Source organism: Genypterus blacodes, unplaced genomic scaffold (assembly GCF_046128005.1).
Source record: "Genypterus blacodes isolate CSIRO-AG114 ecotype Tasmania unplaced genomic scaffold, CSIRO-AGI_Gbla_v1 ptg000007l_1, whole genome shotgun sequence".
NCBI lineage: Eukaryota > Metazoa > Chordata > Actinopteri > Ophidiiformes > Ophidiidae > Genypterus > Genypterus blacodes.
The window spans coordinates 4105749-4124112 of NW_027466821.1; the positions used below are offsets into that span (position 1 = coordinate 4105749).

General features: G+C 40.1%; 2 protein-coding genes and 2 long non-coding RNA genes across 5 annotated transcripts; 1 reads left to right on the forward strand and 3 right to left on the reverse strand.

The window, feature by feature from the left end:
• Positions 1–61: 61 nt before the first annotated feature.
• On the reverse strand, positions 62–5138 carry LOC143003624 (sodium-coupled monocarboxylate transporter 1-like). The gene is made up of 17 exons (XM_076154399.1): positions 4905–5138; positions 4055–4174; positions 3606–3671; positions 3450–3501; positions 3231–3298; positions 2901–2939; positions 2690–2805; positions 2462–2602; positions 2235–2364; positions 1973–2061; positions 1742–1851; positions 1574–1641; positions 1303–1389; positions 819–1024; positions 457–560; positions 238–330; positions 62–156 (listed from the first exon to the last, which is right to left on the reverse strand). The coding sequence occupies exons 1-17, from the start codon at positions 5136–5138 to the stop codon at positions 62–64; spliced, it is 1818 nt and encodes a 605-aa protein (XP_076010514.1).
• Positions 5139–5845: 707 nt separating this feature from the next.
• Positions 5846–18258, reverse strand: LOC143003391 (sodium-coupled monocarboxylate transporter 1-like). Its single transcript, XM_076154011.1, has 18 exons — positions 18189–18258; positions 16575–16801; positions 16252–16371; positions 11199–11264; positions 11030–11081; positions 10762–10829; positions 10003–10041; positions 9661–9776; positions 9442–9582; positions 9215–9344; positions 8932–9020; positions 8208–8317; positions 8032–8099; positions 7489–7575; positions 7063–7268; positions 6689–6792; positions 6456–6544; positions 5846–6369 (listed from the first exon to the last, which is right to left on the reverse strand). The coding sequence occupies exons 1-18, from the start codon at positions 18205–18207 to the stop codon at positions 6274–6276; spliced, it is 1827 nt and encodes a 608-aa protein (XP_076010126.1). The 5' UTR covers positions 18208–18258; the 3' UTR covers positions 5846–6273.
• On the forward strand, positions 11682–12858 carry LOC143000736 (uncharacterized). Its single transcript, XR_012963648.1, has 3 exons — positions 11682–11930; positions 12348–12463; positions 12721–12858. It is a non-coding gene; the product is annotated as an uncharacterized LOC143000736 (long non-coding RNA).
• LOC143000726 (uncharacterized) lies at positions 12322–16020 on the reverse strand. Of its 2 annotated transcripts, XR_012963647.1 has the most exons (4): positions 15872–16020; positions 15227–15329; positions 13680–13824; positions 12322–13425 (listed from the first exon to the last, which is right to left on the reverse strand). It is a non-coding gene; the product is annotated as an uncharacterized LOC143000726 (long non-coding RNA). The 2 variants fall into 2 exon arrangements; XR_012963646.1 differs by lacking the exon at positions 12322–13425 and having other exon boundaries at positions 13593–13824.
• Positions 18259–18364: the final 106 nt, after the last annotated feature.

Genomic DNA, 18364 nt, shown 5'->3' on the forward strand with positions numbered 1-18364 from the left:
TATAAACCCCCTGAATTAAGCAAACACATGACAAACAGGAGAGTTATTCATCAAAAAATACTCATACAGATGCATTCGACTCATCGCCACAGAAGGCAATATTAGTGTTTTTCTCCTCTCTGTTCTTTGTCAGGTCGAGCTTCTCTGTCCCGTAACCTTAAAAGAAAGACAACAAAGTATAGGTGGACATCTGTAGAGGATAACACATAAACCGTACTGATATCACTGTAACATCACTTACTTTCTCCTTCAAAAACTTATATACGTAATAGGAAGTTGTGTCTTCTTTCATCAACATTAGTCTGGATTCCACTTTCAACTTCCAGCCTCCTGGAAAGGAACATTTTGAACAGAACAACACCTTAAATACTTCTGTACCCTTCAGAAGACTGAATCCATCCTGCAGATATCTAATATCAGCACAACTAAGGTCTACGGAGTTTATTGATCGTGTACCTGAGATCAGGCTGATTATCATTCCCACACTGAAAGCTGTTAGAGCTCCGAGGGGTCCAAGGTAGAAATAGGACAGAGAGTACCAGGTGTCTGCCAGCAGAGGTCTGCTGAAAATCGAAATGCCAGAATTGGTGTGTGTGAGGGGTGATATTATCTATGTACAGACACAAAATCGAAATTCTTAAATTTCTACATTTTGTTCTGTTAGATTGTTTATAATGTGTTAGCTAGACAGGATACATTGGGAGATAAATATGCCTGATTTTGCTTCCTTAAGATCTGGATCCATGACAAAATGTAATGAAGCACTTCACAAAGATTTTCAGACTCAGCAATTTGTTGTTCCCAGTTACGCCACTCACTTGCCATCTGTTGTCATGGTGATGGTGTTTGTCTCTGTTGGCAGAGCAGTGGAAGTCCAGTTGAGGTCTCCTGTGACGGTGAAGTTACAGCCTTCAGTGGACAGTGTCAGAGGCCGGGTCATCTCAGGAGAGGGAGGGTATAACTGGGCACCGATCCCCACCCACAGGGACACAACCAGCCCTGACAAAAGTCCTGACAAAGCTCCCTGTCAAAGATTTGTAATCAATGAAAAGGCTCACATTGCCCTTGTAGGCGAGCAGATTGTAGGTTACAGGAATTCTCTAATTATAAATGCAAAAATAAATCCATATATTAGTCAGCTGCTGGTCAAAAGTCATAGGTAATAGTTATACCACACTGTGCAATTGATACATACATACACATTTTTCATAGACTTTACAGACTGAATGTTTCTATTAGTTAAGGGTAATCACAATAGCTGCACTGTTGACAGTTACCACAATTAAATAAGGACCGACCTACTTTGGAATTGGCAAATGGGCAGAGGATGCCCAATGAGAACAGTCCGAGTAAAGGACCACCAATGATACCAAAGATATTAATGACTGCCTGTACAAGCAGAGACACAGATAAGACTGAAAAACACCTCAGCTCATTTCACCATATTTTGTGAAACACACAGATCATTGCAATCTCTTGAAGTGCCAAATCCTTGCTTACATGAACATACATGTATACAACTTATCAATCAAGCACTGTAACTATTATTACTACTACTATTTTTCTACTTCACCTGTAACACTCCTTCCATGAGTGAAGCCAGTCCCGCCATTGCAATGCATGCAACCCCATATACCAAACCTGCAACACCATCAAATGTACTGACAAGAACAACATAATGGTGCCAAATAGACAATGTTTTTGGATGATATATATAAGTAGATGAGGACAATCCACTCACTCAGTCCTTTGGAGGTCCAGGCCAGGTGTTTCTCAGACATTTTGGTGTGTGGTTTGATCACGTCCTCTACTGTCACTGCAGCCAGTGCATTGACACTGGAGGACACAGTACTGAGGTGGACATATCAGCAAACGTCACACAAATCCAAAAGACAGGAAACAATGCGCAGGTAATGTATGCAGCCCAGAATTATTTTTTGTCTGAGTAAAATAAATGTAATGCTGTTCTAACCTCAGAGAGCCACTGTATGTTGCTGCAACAAACAGTCCAGGGAGGCCAGGATAGTCTCTGAAGATGTCCATCACTAAATACGGCACCAGCTGTGGTAGAGGAATGACAGTGGATTAAGATACAGGACCAGGATGAATGGAGTTTTGGTATGTTGTTATACAGAAACTTAAATAAGATGGTAAAAAGTTAGAGGTTATCAAATGAGAATCTAACCCAGGATCATTACTGTGCATCTCTCTACTGTTGTGTCTCCCCATCTTACCTGATCTGGAGCAGAGACCAGTCCAGCCGTCCATGGGTCACACTTCTTGAAGACTGAGTAAAGGCAAAATCCCACAAACACGGAGCAGAGCAGGATGCACCACAGCCCTAACAGGTTGATGTACAGAGATCTGGAACAGACACAAGGAGACACTTTCAAAGGTAAACGGAGAGATGGACATGTGTACAAAAGACAGTTCTGTTTTGTGGGAGTCAAAGATGACTCACAGGCGGGCGTGAGTGATGTTCTTGCAGGAGATGTATCTCTGAACTTGGGCCTGGTTGATGCCATAGATGCTGACCCACACAAATATCCCCCCGATGGTTACTGTCCAAAATGTGTGTCTCCTCAGAGGGTTCATGTCAAAGCTGGCGAAAGAGAAGGTGGTGTCCAATACAGGATGTGTTTCAAACTAAAAGCTCTGCTAAAGCAAATGCATTTTCTGACAGACTCACTCCCACATGTTGAGTCTCCCTCCTTCTTCTGCGTCGACAATGATGGCATTGATGCCACCTTGTAAAATCACAGACCTGATCATGATAGACAGGAAGCCTGCAAGCATGATTCCAACCTATAGATGTAAAATTGAGGAAAGATTCGGTTTGATTACTTGATCTGGTTTGTACGCAAATACTCCTTGTGTATGTCCTCCATTCAGAAGCTTACCTGGAACACATCTGTCCACACCACTGCTTTCAGACCACCCTGTAACAATGGAGACCACAGACAGGTGTCACACCTTTAAGGCTGACTCACATGAAAATGTGTTGTACTTCTTTTTATTGGTCGTTCTTTAACTCGTGTTTATGGCTGTTTCTATAACATCCTCTCCTGAGTTGACTGCAGTTCCGTTCCTAATAAACTGAGCCACTGTGTGATTCTGCGGTCAAACTTTTTGAGTAGTGTGGTAGTTAAGTACTTTTGATGAAGGCTTTACTCTCACTCCATTACATATGTACGCAGCAGAGCAGATGAGCAGTTGTTTTTTTAACATACCAATGTGCAGTAGAAGGTGCAGACCAAACCTGTTGAGAAGACAGCACCCCACAGATTAAACCCAGTTACTGGAGAGAGAGAGGGGGGGGGGGGGGGGGGGGGTTCAGTCTGTGATCACTGACGAGTGCAAAGCCAAGCAACATTGGTTTGCAGGTTTGTAAGTGTCCTCATGCAGGAATGTGATGTGACTCTGACCACTGTGGGCTGAAACCTCCATACCTTGAGCTAAAGCAAGAGCCGGGGCATAAATGACAATGCCAGTGAAAAGTACCTATGACACAGAGAGTCATAATATGAAGATACAATGGCTCTCAGATGAAAGATTTGAAGTTTTATGTACAGAGCTCAAAGGGCTGCCATTACTGCTTTACTCACTGTCTGAACAATGAAGAGCACAGTTCCTGTCAGACGGACTGCTCTGCTGAAACGAATCTCCAGGTACTTGACACAAACAGGAGCGAAAACAAAAGGTTAAGGACAATTAGAGAAAAGAAAATCATATTTCAATTTGAGGATAAAACTATTTCCTGGATAGATACATTTCCAGTTGTCTCCTTCTGGGAACAGGTGTTCCCCAAGGAGCAGTGCTCAGTCTACTACTGTTTATCCTCTGTGCAGTACATCTGATGTATTCACTCTCAGTCCACTGTTGCCCTAAAATGCTACGTTTGCCGATGACATTTGCTGCAGAGCAACTTCTAAATCAGACCAATGTGCTGCAGCAAAACTCCAATGTTGCAGAGAATCCTTTCAGCAAATTGGCATTTTGAAATTAACTAATATTGCACAATTCTTTACTGCAATTAAACCAAAACCACGCTTACCTCATAGGTGCTGGTGATGGATAGCCTGTAGAAGACCGGCAGAAAAACCTCAGAGGTGACAAATATTGTTACTACATAGGAGAGACCCAAAAGTCCAAAGATGGCTCCATAGCGGTACACCTTTTAAAAAAAGGGATGTTTTGAATGAGTAAATCAGTAATTATATACCCACAGACAAATGTATCAGTATGAGTACTTGTGAAATGTTTGAAAGTAAACTATATTTATTTTGTGACAGAATGCATTCAACAAATCATTTATTATACTAACATACTGCAAACATGTCCACCACCCACTGGTAAAAGTCGGTGTTCTTCTTCTTTTCAGTGATTAATCAGTGAGTAATCAGCGATCTTGTAGGATTTTTAATGGCTATGCAGCTTCCAGGTAGGCTGGTATTCCAGTTTGTGTGCAGAAATTGGCTTTCTACCAAATACTTTAATTCCATTCATCCTCTGATAAGATGGAAGTTCCTCCCCTGGCGCAGCTACAGAACGACCTGTAATCTCTTTCATCTCTTTCATCTCTTTACACATTTTCATTCAATTGGTTTCTGTATAGAGATTCTTTCTTAATTACTTGACATAATTTTTAACATTTGTACCACTGAATTAAAGTGGTTTATCCCTCAAAACATCAGCCAGACATTTATTGAACCTCATTGTCTCTGTCTTATATTGATATTAAATGGAATCCTTGAACAAGAGTAATACAGTGAGATCAAACAGAATCATCTCACCCTGATTGCAAAAAAATCCGGCAAAGTATCTTCAAAAAGGGTGAATCAGAGACATAGATAGGACTTGTTCTATTTGATTTTGCAGTATGAATGACATCTTCTGTGTCTTACCTCAGCTGGGTTGCCCAGCACCGAGATGGCTGACATGAAGCCGGCAGTCAGGGACAAGGAGACAGGCACAGCCGTCAGTCTTCTGCCCCCAATTAGGAATTCTCCAGTGCTTGTCTTCTCTCTGTCCACCCAGGCATAGTACACCCCAATGGCAGCAGACACCATCAGCATGGAAGCAAAAACCACATAGTCCACTGCCACAAAGGAGCCTGTTACTAGAGGTTCACCTGACATTGCAGTGGAATTCAGAACCAAAATGAAAATGAAATTCTCCTCATACAGTTACTGAGACTTTTCAATGTCTTTAGAACTCTGAGTGGGAAAATAGAGAGACCTCCTCATCATCTTCTCCCTCAACACCTAGAGACACAGACTGAAACATTTACTCTCTACATGTATCCCTCTCTCTCGCTCTCGGTGTGTGTGTGTGTGTGTGTGTGTGTGTGTGTGTGTGTGTGTCTGTCTGTCTGTCTGTCTGTCTGTCTGTCTGTCTGTCTGTCTGTCTGTCTGCATTCCTGGCAGCTTTCTTGCATTGTTCTTCTTGTGCTGGACTTCTTCTCCAGTGCATCTGAGAAGTTGAGAAGAGAATTTCCTCGAGAAGATCAGATAACTATAATCATCACTGAATACAAAATGGAAAAAAACAAACAAACCAAACAAAAAAAGATCATGCAATGAGTAAATAATCATTGTTGAAATGCAGGTATGTCCTTGACTTTGATCTGTAGTGAATGTTCCACCATCTTTTACTGCCTCTTTACAGGGTTCATCCAATGTTATTGCAATAAACTTTGGGAGGGTGTTTTAAAACATCCACCACCTAGAGAATAAGCCATTGTTCTTGTTCAGTCAATGTACTTTATGGTATTTCATTGGTATATATTCTGTCTGCAACATCCACAGGCAGAACAAGACAACCACACATAACATAAAGAACAACATTTCTACTTGTCCTTAGGAAATCTTAAGTAAACCCTAAAATTGTACTAATAAAAAAACAATAAAAACACATGTAAAGATTATAGAGTATAATAAGATACGATCTAGTACTCAAGTATAAATCAGTTAAAGGCACTCAACAGTCTGATGGCAGCTGGCAGGGCAGATTTTCTGCTGCATTATGATTGTATCACCATGCATCGGATGAACAACAAAACAAATGTGGCACTATTGTGTATTTAAAGACAAAATGTCCCGTGTTTAATAAATTACATTAAATCACTTATTGTTACAGTAAATCAATTCCATCAAAGACATTGCTCGATTTTGATTAATAGTATGAATATGAACCCCCTAAATTAAACAAACACATGCCAAAGAGGAGAATTATTCATCAAGAAATACTCATACAGATGGATTTGACACTTTACTATTTGAGCTCAACGTCACAGAAAGCAATATTAGTGTTGCCAAATTTCTCCTCTCTGTTCTTTGTCAGGTCGAGCTTTCCTTTGTATCCAAACACCTTAAAAAGAAAGACAACAAAGTATAAGTGGACATCTGTAGAGGATACAACATATACCGTACTGATGTCACTGTAACATCACTTACTTTCTCCTTGAAAAACTTATATACGTAATAGGAAGTTGTATCTTCTTTCATTAACATGAGTCTGGATTCCACCTTCAACTTCCAGCCTCCTGGAAATGTAAAGTTGTAACAGAAAATAAACCCTAAAAACCTCTATAACCTTTGCACTATGTATGTTTTTGAAGACTTAATACATCTTGCAGAATATCCGATTTCAGTACAAATAAGGTCTACAGAGTTCAATAATCATGTACCTGAGATCAGGCTGATTATTATTCCCACACTGAAAGCTGTTAGAGCTCCGAGGGGTCCGAAGTAGAGATAGGACAGAGAGTACCAGGTGTCTGCCAGCAGAGGTCTGCCGAGGAAAAAATACAAATGCCAAATTGGTTTATTAGGGGCAAAACCGTCCACAGCACATACAGACACAAAATCACAATTCTTACATTTTTTTTCCTTTTTTGCTACGTTAGGTTGTCCACTATGTATTATATTATGTAAGAATACATCGTAGGAAAAATATGCCTGATTTTTATTCCTTAAGATTTTATTCATTGATTTTGATCCACAAAAAAATGACAACGATTTTCAGACTCAGCAATTCATTGTTCCCAGTTACACCACTCACTTGTCATCTGTTGTCATGGTGATGGTGCTTGTCTCTGTTGGCAGAGCAGTGGAGGTCCAGTTGAGGTCTCCTGTGATGGTGAAGTTACAGCCTTCAGTGGACAGTGTCAGAGGCCGGGTCATCTCAGGAGAGGGAGGGTATATCTGGGCGCCGATCCCCACCCACAGGGACACAACCAGCCCTGACAAAAGTCCTGACAAAGCTCCCTGTCAAAGATTTTTAATCAATGAATCTCTCTAATTATAAATGCAAAAATAAATAATACATCAATCAGTTTATTTAGAAGAAATTCTAAAATGAGGATTCTGTAGATTGATTAGGAGTGTATTCATCATTTTAAAAACACCAAATATTTGCTTTGTGCAGCTTCACAAGTACTAATATACACTTGTTTTGTTTTCTCGCACAAAATTACATTTGACTTACTTTAGAATTAGCAAATGGGCAGAGGATGCCCAATGAGAACAGTCCGAGTAAAGGACCACCAATGATACCAAAGATACTGACAGCTGCCTGTACAAGCAGAGACACAGATCTACAGGTCAGACTGGGGAACACATCAGCTCATCACCATCATGCTTACCTTAGTAGTACTTCAATTTCAGTAACCATAAGTACTAATAATTCAATTTAAAACGTACTTTGTTTGAAACTCACAGATCATAGGGACACATTGAACTGCAAGTCTTTGCGTACATATCAGGCTCAGAACCTATCAATCAAGCACTGTAACTTACCAGCACGGCTTGATACATCAAACAATCATTTAGATTTATTGTGTTTTGTACCCAGTCCACTTTTTATGTGATCAATATCACTTTCTCTCCTACAGACCTACAGTAAAACTTAGATTCCCCCTGTGACTAATTTCATCAACAAAGGGCAATCAAATAATAGGTTTGATGTAATAGTAGTAGTAGTACTTTGACAAACTGCATACGTTCTTCATCCTTTTTACTTCCAATTCACCTGTAACACTCCTTCCATGAGTGAGGCCAGCCCAGCCATTCCAATGCATGAAACCCCATAAACCAAACCTGCAACAACATCAAACTTTACTTACCAGAACTACACGATGGTATAAATAGACAAATAGACAATGTTTCCAGCAGTAACAAATACATAGATGTGGACAATCTACTCACTCAGTCCTTTGGAGGTCCAGGCCAGGTGTTTCTCAGACATTTTGGTGTGTGGTTTGATCACGTCCTCTACTGTCACTGCAGCCAGTGCATTGACACTGGAGGACACAGTACTGAGGTGGACATAACAGCAAACGTCACACAAATCCATACATCCCAAGAGATAATGCAACAATATGATTTCTAAGGATACTTAAATTATGTTCAGGAATATTAAGTGTTGAGACAAGTAGGGATTGTACTAAACTGTCACACTCATCACCACAAAGTTATGGGTGTGTAAATTTATGATGCTGCTGTAGTGCCAACTATGGGCCAAATCCCATAATATTTTGAATAATTACTACATCTGTCTTGAGCCCCTGGAAATAAATTAATTTTGCACTCACTGTTAAGTGAAAAGTGGCCACATGATGGTGCCATTGGATCAACATCATCATCAAACAATCACTAGGTCTGTATCATTGTCTACTCTACACTAATGTAACTGGCACTCTTGTAGGTAGTTTTTGAGATGTTCTAAGAGATAACAGACCAAATCTAGTAAAATACTGACAATGCTACATAAAAACTGAGAAATTACAATATATAAGAACGAGACATGAAGTATAAAATTAGCTTCCTGTAGAAATGTACAAGCTGCTGACAAAAAGAACAATGTACAGGTAAGGTGTGCAGCCTATAATTGATTCTGGTCTGATTCAAATAAATAAAATCCTGTTCTAACCTCAGAGAGCCGCTATATGCTGCTGCAACAAACAGTCCAGGGAGGCCAGGATAGTCTCTGAAGATGTCTATCACTAAATACGCCACCAGCTGTGGTAGAGGAATGACAGTGGATTAAGATACAGCATCAGGATTAATGGAGATTTAGTATTGAGGCTATAGAGAAACTTGAATTAGATGTTAAAAAGGTCAGTGAGTGTGTAACACTGATGTGGTTATCAAATGAGAATATAACCCAGGATCATTACTGTGCATCTCTCTACTGTTGTGTCTCCCCATCTTACCTGATCTGGAGCAGAGACCAGTCCAGCCGTCCATGGGTCACACTTCTTGAAGACTGAGTAAAGGCAAAATCCCACAAACACGGAGCAGAGCAGGATGCACCACAGCCCTAACAGGTTGATGTACAGAGATCTGGAACAGACACAAGGAGACACTTTCAAAGGTAAACGGAGAGATGGACATGTGTACAAAAGACAGTTCTGTTTTGTGGGAGTCAAAGATGACTCACAGGCGGGCGTGAGTGATGTTCTTGCAGGAGATGTATCTCTGAACTTGGGCCTGGTTGATGCCATAGATGCTGACCCACACAAATATCCCCCCGATGGTTACTGTCCAAAATGTGTGTCTCCTCAGAGGGTTCATGTCAAAGCTGGCGAAAGAGAAGGTGGTGTCCAATACAGGATGTGTTTCAAACTTGTTTTGAAAATGCATTTTCTGACAGACTCACTCCCACATGTTGAGTCTCCCTCCTTCTTCTGCGTCAGCAATGACGGCATTGATGCCACCTTGTAAAATCACAGATCTGACAAGGACGGACAGGAAGCCTGCAAGCATGATTCCGACCTAGATGCAAAGTTGAGGATAAATAAGGTTTGATTACTTGATCTGATCTGGCTTTGGTCCCACTGTTGGCTCTAATTTTAACTGTAGTGTAGTAACCACACATAATGACAGGATCTATGCAGTTATCTTTGACCAAACCAAACCAAAACACAAGCATGCCACAGTGGTGTGTGAGTCATACAACACCCAACCAGTCCTTGCGTATGCCCTCCATTCAGAAGCTTACCTGGAACACATCTGTCCACACAACTGCTTTCAGACCACCCTGTAACAATGGAGACCACAGACAGGTGTCACACCTTTAAGGCTGACTAACATGAAAAATGTGCGTTTTACTTCTTTCTCATGGCAAATTTGGAATCATTTTTTATTTTGACCTTCAGGCTGATCACATTGTGATTGGCTGCTGAAGTCTCCTAGTAAGTAAACTGGCAATTGTGAACATTGCTTAACTCTGTTTATTCCGTCAGCATTTACTCTATTAGTTTCAAGGGACTTGTTGTATCCGCAATCACTGAAAGGGATCAGATTGAGTTGCACTAATCATTGGGAGAGTTATACTGAATTGGGCAAATTAGAGTGTTTTCTGCACCTGGCCTGGCCTAAATGAGTCATGTATGACCTCATGTGCCCTCTGTCTGAATGAGTAATTCAGCATTACAAGAGGTGCAAGTGCAGCCTCTGAGCGAAATAAAATAAAAAACATTCCACCTCATGAGCGAGTGTGTCAAGACGTTTCCAGTTTCAAGCTTTTGAACCTTGACAAATAACAACTGAAGAAATATTTGACGACTCAAATACTGGAGTATTTGTCATAAAATGGGAAATGCAGTCTTTAGTTTTAGAATATTACTAATTTATTACCACCAATTGTACGTATTATATATTATATATATGAATTAACATTCATGTATTGTTACACTATATATCATATGTATGTATGTACACAGCAGAGCAGATGAGCAGTTGTTGTTTTTCAACATACCAATGTGCAGTAGAAGGTGCAGACCAAACCTGTTGAGATGACAGCACCCCACAGATTAAACCCAGTTACTGGAGAGAGAGAGAGAGAGAGAGAGAGAGAGAGAGAGAGAGAGAGAGAGAGAGAGAGAGAGAGAGAGGGGGTGGGGGTGGGGTTCAGTCTGTGATCACTGACGAGAAGAAAGCCAAGCAACATTGGTTTGCAGGTTTGTAAGTGTCCTCATGCAGGAATGTGATGTGACTCTGACCACTGTGGGCTGAAACCTCCATACCTTGGGTTAAAGCAAGAGCCGGGGCATAAATGACAATTCCAGTGTAAAGGACCTATGACACACAGACATATAATACCAAATCAGAGAGACTCTCAGGTGAAGGATTTGAAGTTTGATCCACAGAGGTCAAAGAGCTGCCATTATGTGCTCTGAGTGTGTTCTTACTCACTGTCTGAACAATGAAGAGGACAGTTCCTATCAGACGGATTAGTCTGCTGAAACGGAGCTCCAGGTACTTGACACAAACAAGAGAGAAAACAAAAGGTGGTGCTGGGTCAAATGGTAGGTGTAAAAGTATGCTTTAGGCAACAGTATATACAGATATATACAGTAATATTCCACAAGTACAAATTCTCCCTTTACACATTGACAGTTAGAGAAACACAATCCTATTTCCATTTCCATTACATTTGAGGATTTCTTTGAGGGAAGTTTGCAGATGACATTTTTTTACAGAACAACTTCTAAATCTACCCAATGGGCTGCAAAGAAAACTCCAATAAAGGCAAAGTATCCTTTCACCAAATAAGCATTTTAAAGCAAAACTTACGGTGGCCGAGAACCGCCACCGCTGCAAATAAAAGAAGCGCTGCAAAAATAAAAAAGCTGGTGTGCAAAAATAAAAAGCTGGTGCAAAAATAAAAAAGGCGATGCAAATAAAAGAAAGTCTGCAAAAAAGAAACGCTACTGCAAATAAAAGAAAGTCTGCAAAAATAAAAAAGTCGGTGCAAAAATAAAAACGGTGATGCAAATAAAAAAGCCACAACGGAAGAGGGTTACCGGGGACTGTTTTTGCCGATGCACCTGTGTGAGTAGAAGACGACGCCGACGCACCTGTGTGAGGAGAAGAAGACGGCGACGACGACGAGAAGAAACTACGAATAGGAAAACGAACTAGAAAGTAAGTGAACATGATAGTGTTTAATGTCGCTACGTGTACTTTTTAATGTGTTATTTGGTTAGGCCAGGTAACCCCAGGTTTGAAGTTGAACTGGAGAATGCCGGTGTATTGTTAGCTTCGGCTAACACGGGGAGACCACTAACGAGAGTGGAAGCAACTGACGGCTACAGCTTATTACTATCGTTGTTGTTGTTGCTTGTATCATTAATAGTCATGCTAACAATAATCTAAGGCGTGGGTAACAATAGTTATTTGGATGAATGTGAAGTTTAAGCTGTGTGAGGTGGCCAGGGACTTTTGTGAAAATACCATGACCATAATGTCAGATTGAGGTATTGAACTGACGGCTAAAATGTTCATGCAATTTAAGTCCAAAGCAACCTAATGATACTTGTTTTTTTTGTTTGTTTTTTGCAGATCATAATGAATTGTCCTTTTTGTGGACACCAGCAGCCTCCGAAACTACTTTGTCGGATTCAGAGGTGATCATCATGAGTCCAAGCTCTGCAGAATTCAGTGCAGCTGATACATTGGTGAGTGCCACATTTGTTGTGTCTTACATTGATTATATTGTAAGTTCTGTCTGAAAATGAAAATGTTTCTAGATTTTACATAGAAGCCATGTTTCTGATGAAACGTGCCAAAATAGCATTTTAAATTACAGTAAATGTTGCAGTGTCCTGGCCTACACATATTTTACAAACTTCAATATTTATGTTCAAATTTGTTCAGCTCTAGTTCTGTCAATCAAATTTGAAGTGCTCACTGATATATTGTTTTTTACTTCCAGATATGGGAACCTGCAGATGGAGAGTCAAGCACTGATTCAGCAGCTCTGGTAATTGTAGCTCCGAAACATAGTCTATCGTTCACACTTAGCCTTGTCTGAAAATATTGTCACACAATCAAGGCTTAAACTACTTAAAAGAATGTGTCACGCTCTGACCTAGAGATCCATGTTTGTGTACATTATATTAAACATTTCATTTTTAGACTGTTGTCAAGACCGCACATTTTTATTGTATTTGATATCAGGAATGTGCTTGCAGCTTCAGCTTGTTTCTTTAAATAAAAAATAAATAAAAAAACTACAGACTGTTCTTTTTTTTTTTTTTTAAGATTTTTTCAGGCATAGACAACTTTATTACAGACATTTGTACGTTGCTTTGGACAAAAGCCTCTGCCAAATGACAGGGGAGAGAAGAAAATGACAGCAGCAATATACAGCAGCAGCAAATACAACACATAAAAAGAAGTTTGTTTTGGTGTTGTCACAACACAAATATGTCCCTAAAATTTTTACAGACCAGCCATGTTTTTCAGGGTGATGTAGTTCTCTACAGCTGATTCCCACTGCAAAGGAGCTCTTACACCACTCTGTCGTTGCAGTTCTCCAAAAAGAGTTTCATGCTCATCCCCAGCAGGAGTTGCTGGCACTGGCATGATGCTGGTGATGTGGTTCAGGGTTTGGGCAGATGCTGGGAAACCACAATTGCTAGGAGCAAGTACAGGAAAGTGTTCACACTGAGCAACACATCAATTAAGTTTCACTTTCATGGTCATTACAATTATCTCCAGAGTTTCTTACAGGACAAGGATGCAGAGACCCAAAGACAAGCAATGATCTTAGGTTAAACTAAGTATCAAATATTAGAGAAAGCATTGCACATGAGGGAAAACTTTATTGTGAATCTTAAATTTTATAATCAAAATGTTACAAAATATTTTCAAGTGCAGTTAAGTACCCACATTTTAGAGCACCACATTATTTCAGTTTTTACGTAATTAATAATAAATAAGGTGACTCCAGGAGGTGAACTTTGTGTTTGCAGGGCTGCCATTGAAGAGATGCCTCTCCCTCAAGTCACTGAACAGATCCATCCAAAATTGGCTCCTAGATAGAAAACACAAATTCATCCAGGTCATCGTTCTTCAAGAGGTTTAGATTAATGTACAAGTCCACTTACTACTGACTCATGCCTTTTGGAGATTTCACTACAATATACCCTTTCCTTTAAAAAGCACAGCAATATACATTAAACTGAGAAATAATATAAATGCATACAGCAAATACAATAATCCAGGGTCAAGTAAAACATAAATGAATTAAAAGTGACAGAAACCTTTGTTTCCGGAACCAGCTTTCAATCCGCTGGTTGGATGTTGAAGTGCCATACATGTGGCTTTAAGCTCCTGCAAACTCGTCTGCATGCTCTGATCTCATGGTACATTGAATGGCGGCCATTATTCCATTTTCAGTGCCGCAATCTGTGCGGAGCCGCTTTGGAAAAACTCCATGCTCAACTACACAGTTGATGTAGTTTTGAGCAATTACTGAAGGGTCGTTGTTCGTCTTTCCACAATTCAGCCACATAATTTTTCTGGAGAAGCCATCAATGCAGCCACTTATGCCAATTCCAAAAGGTTTTAATTTATTATACCCATCAACGTGCCAGGTTTCGTTTGGTCCCATTGAATGATATGCCCTTCGAACAAATCTACGTCTGCAGCGATTCTCTGTTCCACATGGATCCAGCTCTGCCATTAGGTGCATCGTCTTGTCTGACGACAAGAGAGTGTTTCCGTTTCAGAATCTGCAACATCGCTCTATACCCTAAAAGCTGGCCTGATCCCTTTAGCTCCTCGGAAATAGCTGCCTGCACAGTAGCAATTGGAGTGTAGTTGATCCTTCTGGTCAGGCTTGCGTGTTTTAGTCTTTTTTGTAGATTGCGAAAACTGACTGATGTGTTGTGTTTGGTTTTCAGTAAGTCCACTATTATTTCATAACTATGGCCCTCTGTGAAATATTTTTGGATAAGTTCATCCACTGGAGTACTAGCTTCAGGACCTGAGGGGTAGGACGGAGGACACTATATTAGAGGCTAAATGATGAACTGCATAATGAACATTTTCAATTTTTACAGAGGTGAATAAATGAGATTGTTAAGATTATCATGTGTGGGTGACATGGTAGTTAGTGATTAGTTATTGAGGAATCAAGCTATTCAATGCACTCGTTAAAGTTAATTAATTGAAAATGTCTTTATATAAAAGTAGCATAGTGCAAAACACTCAAAATTGTTGCATAGGATTTTTTTACAGGGATCAGTAGCCTACTAGACTAAGAAACTTTCTTAATTTTTCATGTCTTCAAATTCATTGTATTCCACATGCCTCTGTTATGGATTTCACCATATGAAGTGGTATATTCATGACTAACAGACAGTATATTCTCTGAAAAAGCATAGCAATCCATCATGTTTAAGAACCTCATTAACTGTCAGAAAGAAATGTACCTTCATCTTGAAGACTCCTTAGGAACCTGACATTTCTACAGCATGAGCCACAATATACCAGGACGGATGGAAGGTTCACCCCACAGAATGGACAAAACATGACCTGGTAAATGACAAAGCAAAAACAGTCAAGTTTAGGATTCAATCTGACATTATGGTCATGGTTCTTTCTCAAAGGTCCCTGGCCACCCCACACAGCTTAAACTTCACATTCATCCACATAACTTCTGTTACCCACGCCTTAGATTATTGTTAGCATGATTATTAATGATACAAACAACAACAACGACAGTAATAAGCTGTCTTCACTGTAGATAGTCACCACAAAACGAGCTCACTCACAGAGTCACAGTCAGATGTTGGTCCAGAAAGTGTGTCTCCAATGCTGCTGAAGCTGTTTGAATCTGAAGCTACTTAAATAAATGAGTGTGATGGCATCACGCTAACAAAACGATGTCATCCAATAACTCAAACTCCAGCTATGATGTCAAACTGACATCTGGTTAGTGGTCTCCCCGTGTTAGCCGAAGCTAACAATACACCGGCATTCTCCAGTTCACCTTCAAACCTGGGGTTACCTGGCCTAACCAAATAACACATTAAAAAGTACACGTAGCGACATTAAACACTATCATGTTCACTTACTTTCTAGTTCGTTTTCCTACTCGTAGTTTCTTCTCGTCGTCGTCGTCGCCGTCTTCTTCTCCTCACACAGGTGCGTCGGCGTCGTCTTCTACTCACACAGGTGCATCGGCAAAAACAGTCCCCGGTAACCCACTTCCGTTGTGGCTTTTTTATTTGCATCACCGTTTTTATTTTTGCACCGACTTTTTTATTTTTGCAGACTTTCTTTTATTTGCAGTAGCGTTTCTTTTTTGCAGACTTTCTTTTATTTGCATCGCCTTTTTTATTTTTGCACCAGCTTTTTATTTTTGCAGCGCTTCTTTTATTTGCAGCGGTGGCGGTTCTCGGCCACCGTAAAAACTAATGTTGCTCAATTACATGTAAACCAAAACCACACTCACCTCATAAGTGCTGGTGATGGACAGCCTGTAGAAGACTGGCAGAAAAACCTCAGAGGTGACAAACATTGTCACTAAATAGGAGAGACCAAAAAATCCAAACATGCCTCCATAGCGGTACACCTTAAAAAAAAAGGATGTAGAGTAAATTGGTTCGATAAGATATATAAGATAAGATTTGATAAAACTTTATTTATCCAGAGGGAAATTTCTGCAGTTGCAGTACAGTACAGTGCTATTATACAACCAGGCATATGTAGAGACATACGTATATAGCACTTGTTCTATATGATTTTTCAGCATAAATGACATCTTCTGTGTCTTACCTCAGCTGGGTTGCCAATCACCGAGATAGCTGACATGAAACTGGCAGTCAGTGACAAGGAGACAGGCACAGCCGTCAGTCTTCTGCCCCCAATTAGGAATTCTCCAGTGCTTGTCTTCTCTCTGTCCACCCAGGCATAGTACACCCCAATGGTAGCAGACACCATCAGCATGGAAGCAAAAACCACATAGTCCACTGCCACAAAGGAGCCTGTTACTAGAGGTTCACCTGACATTGCAGTGGAATTCAGAACCAAAATGAAAATGAAATTCTCCTCAGCAAGTTACTGAGACTTTTCAATGTCTTTAGAACTCTGAGTGGGAAAATAGAAAGACCTCTGTGAAGAAACTGAAGTCATCATCTTCTCCCTCAACACTGAGAGACACAGACTGAAACATTTACTCTCTACATGTATCCCTCTCCCCCTCTCTCTCTCTCTCTCTCTCTCTCTGTTTCTGTGTGAGTGTGTGTGGAGATGTGTGTGTCAGCATTCCAGGCAGCTTTCCTGCCATGTCAGAAGCACTGGATAAAAAGTACAGTACAGGTACTTTTTATCCAGTGCTTATGAAAAGGGGAGAAGAGAATGTCCTTGACAAGATCAGATCACAATTAACGTTAAATACAAAATACAAGATGGAAAAAAACAAACAAACGGATAATGCAACAGATAAATATTAGAAACCAACTTGATTATATTGTGATTGTGGCCTCTCCTGGCCATATCAACTAAGGATGTAAAACAAATATTAAATATCAGGTAATACTCAACACTGTCTGTGGAAGTTTAGGTATATCTTTGACATAAATGTATAGTGAATGTGCCACCATCTTTTACTTCTTGCCTCATTACAGGGTTCATGCAATGTTATTGCAATAAACTTTGGAGGATGCATTCAAACGTCCCAACAGTAAATACTGAGAGAATAAACCATTGTTCTTGTTCAGTCAGTGTGCTTTGTGGTATTTCATTGGTAGCCATTCTGTCTGTTCTGAGTTTTTCCTGTTTCCTGACTGTGCTGATATTTTCTTTTAAAGATACTTTATTGATCCTTCACAGGTAATTACTTTGTAATGGCAGCTACACCCACAGTCAAAACAGGACAACCACACATAAAGATAGAATAAAGACATAAAGACATCTGTATCTGTCCCTAGGAAACCTTAAATAAACCTTAAAATTGTACTCGTAAAAAACTAATAAAACACATATAATGTAATAAAAATGTAATAAGATACAATAAAATACTTGGCGTGCACATATGCAAAAGGTGTTCTGCAATAAGTTAGCAAATTGAAAAGCCTGATGGTAGAGCAGGAAAGACTTCAACTCTTCTCCCTCTCATTCACCTGCTCACTTGTGCGTTGGTGGAGGTTTCCTTTTTTATATGTTTTATAGCTCTGTTCCTGTCCAACGGATATCAGCCAGAACATGCTGATGTCTGCTGAGTAAGATCGAGACTTTCCCCCAAAACAGGGAAACCAAACGTCTGTTGTTTTATTTTTATACTACACTTTTAGTAGCTGGGAAGTAGGAAGTACGGCGCACTGTGCGTTCAAGTGATTTGGATCCAAACTACTAAAAATGCGTGACGTCTTATATAATCAACCCCCTTACTTTGCACTGTTGGGGTCATTCATCATATGTTTAGCGGCGAATAAATACGGCCCAACTGGTTTTTGAAGCAAATACGGAAGTAGGAGGATAGACTCCTCAATCGAAAGCGGAAGTGACAGTACGTTTTCCTCCGCTATTCTTCTCTGCCTTTTTTTACGTAGCGACAGAGCGCGTGT

Bases quoted from the DNA above. Each gene is read 5' to 3' on its own strand.
- LOC143003391 (XM_076154011.1), bottom strand. The intron at 9,777-10,002 runs GTAAGCTTCTGA...CTTTGCATCTAG, and splicing joins TGTGGACAGATGTGTTCCAG to GTCGGAATCATGCTTGCAGG. The intron at 6,545-6,688 runs GTACATGATTAT...TTACATTTCCAG, and splicing joins AATAATCAGCCTGATCTCAG to GAGGCTGGAAGTTGAAGGTG.
- LOC143003624 (XM_076154399.1), bottom strand. From the start codon at position 5,138: ATGTCAGGTGAACCTCTAGTAACAGGCTCCTTTGTGGCAGTGGACTAT. The intron at 4,175-4,904 runs GTAAGACACAGA...TTTTTTTAAAAG, and splicing joins TGCTGGGCAACCCAGCTGAG to GTGTACCGCTATGGAGCCAT. The intron at 2,365-2,461 runs GTGAGTCATCTT...TGTCTGTTCCAG, and splicing joins AACATCACTCACGCCCGCCT to ATCTCTGTACATCAACCTGT.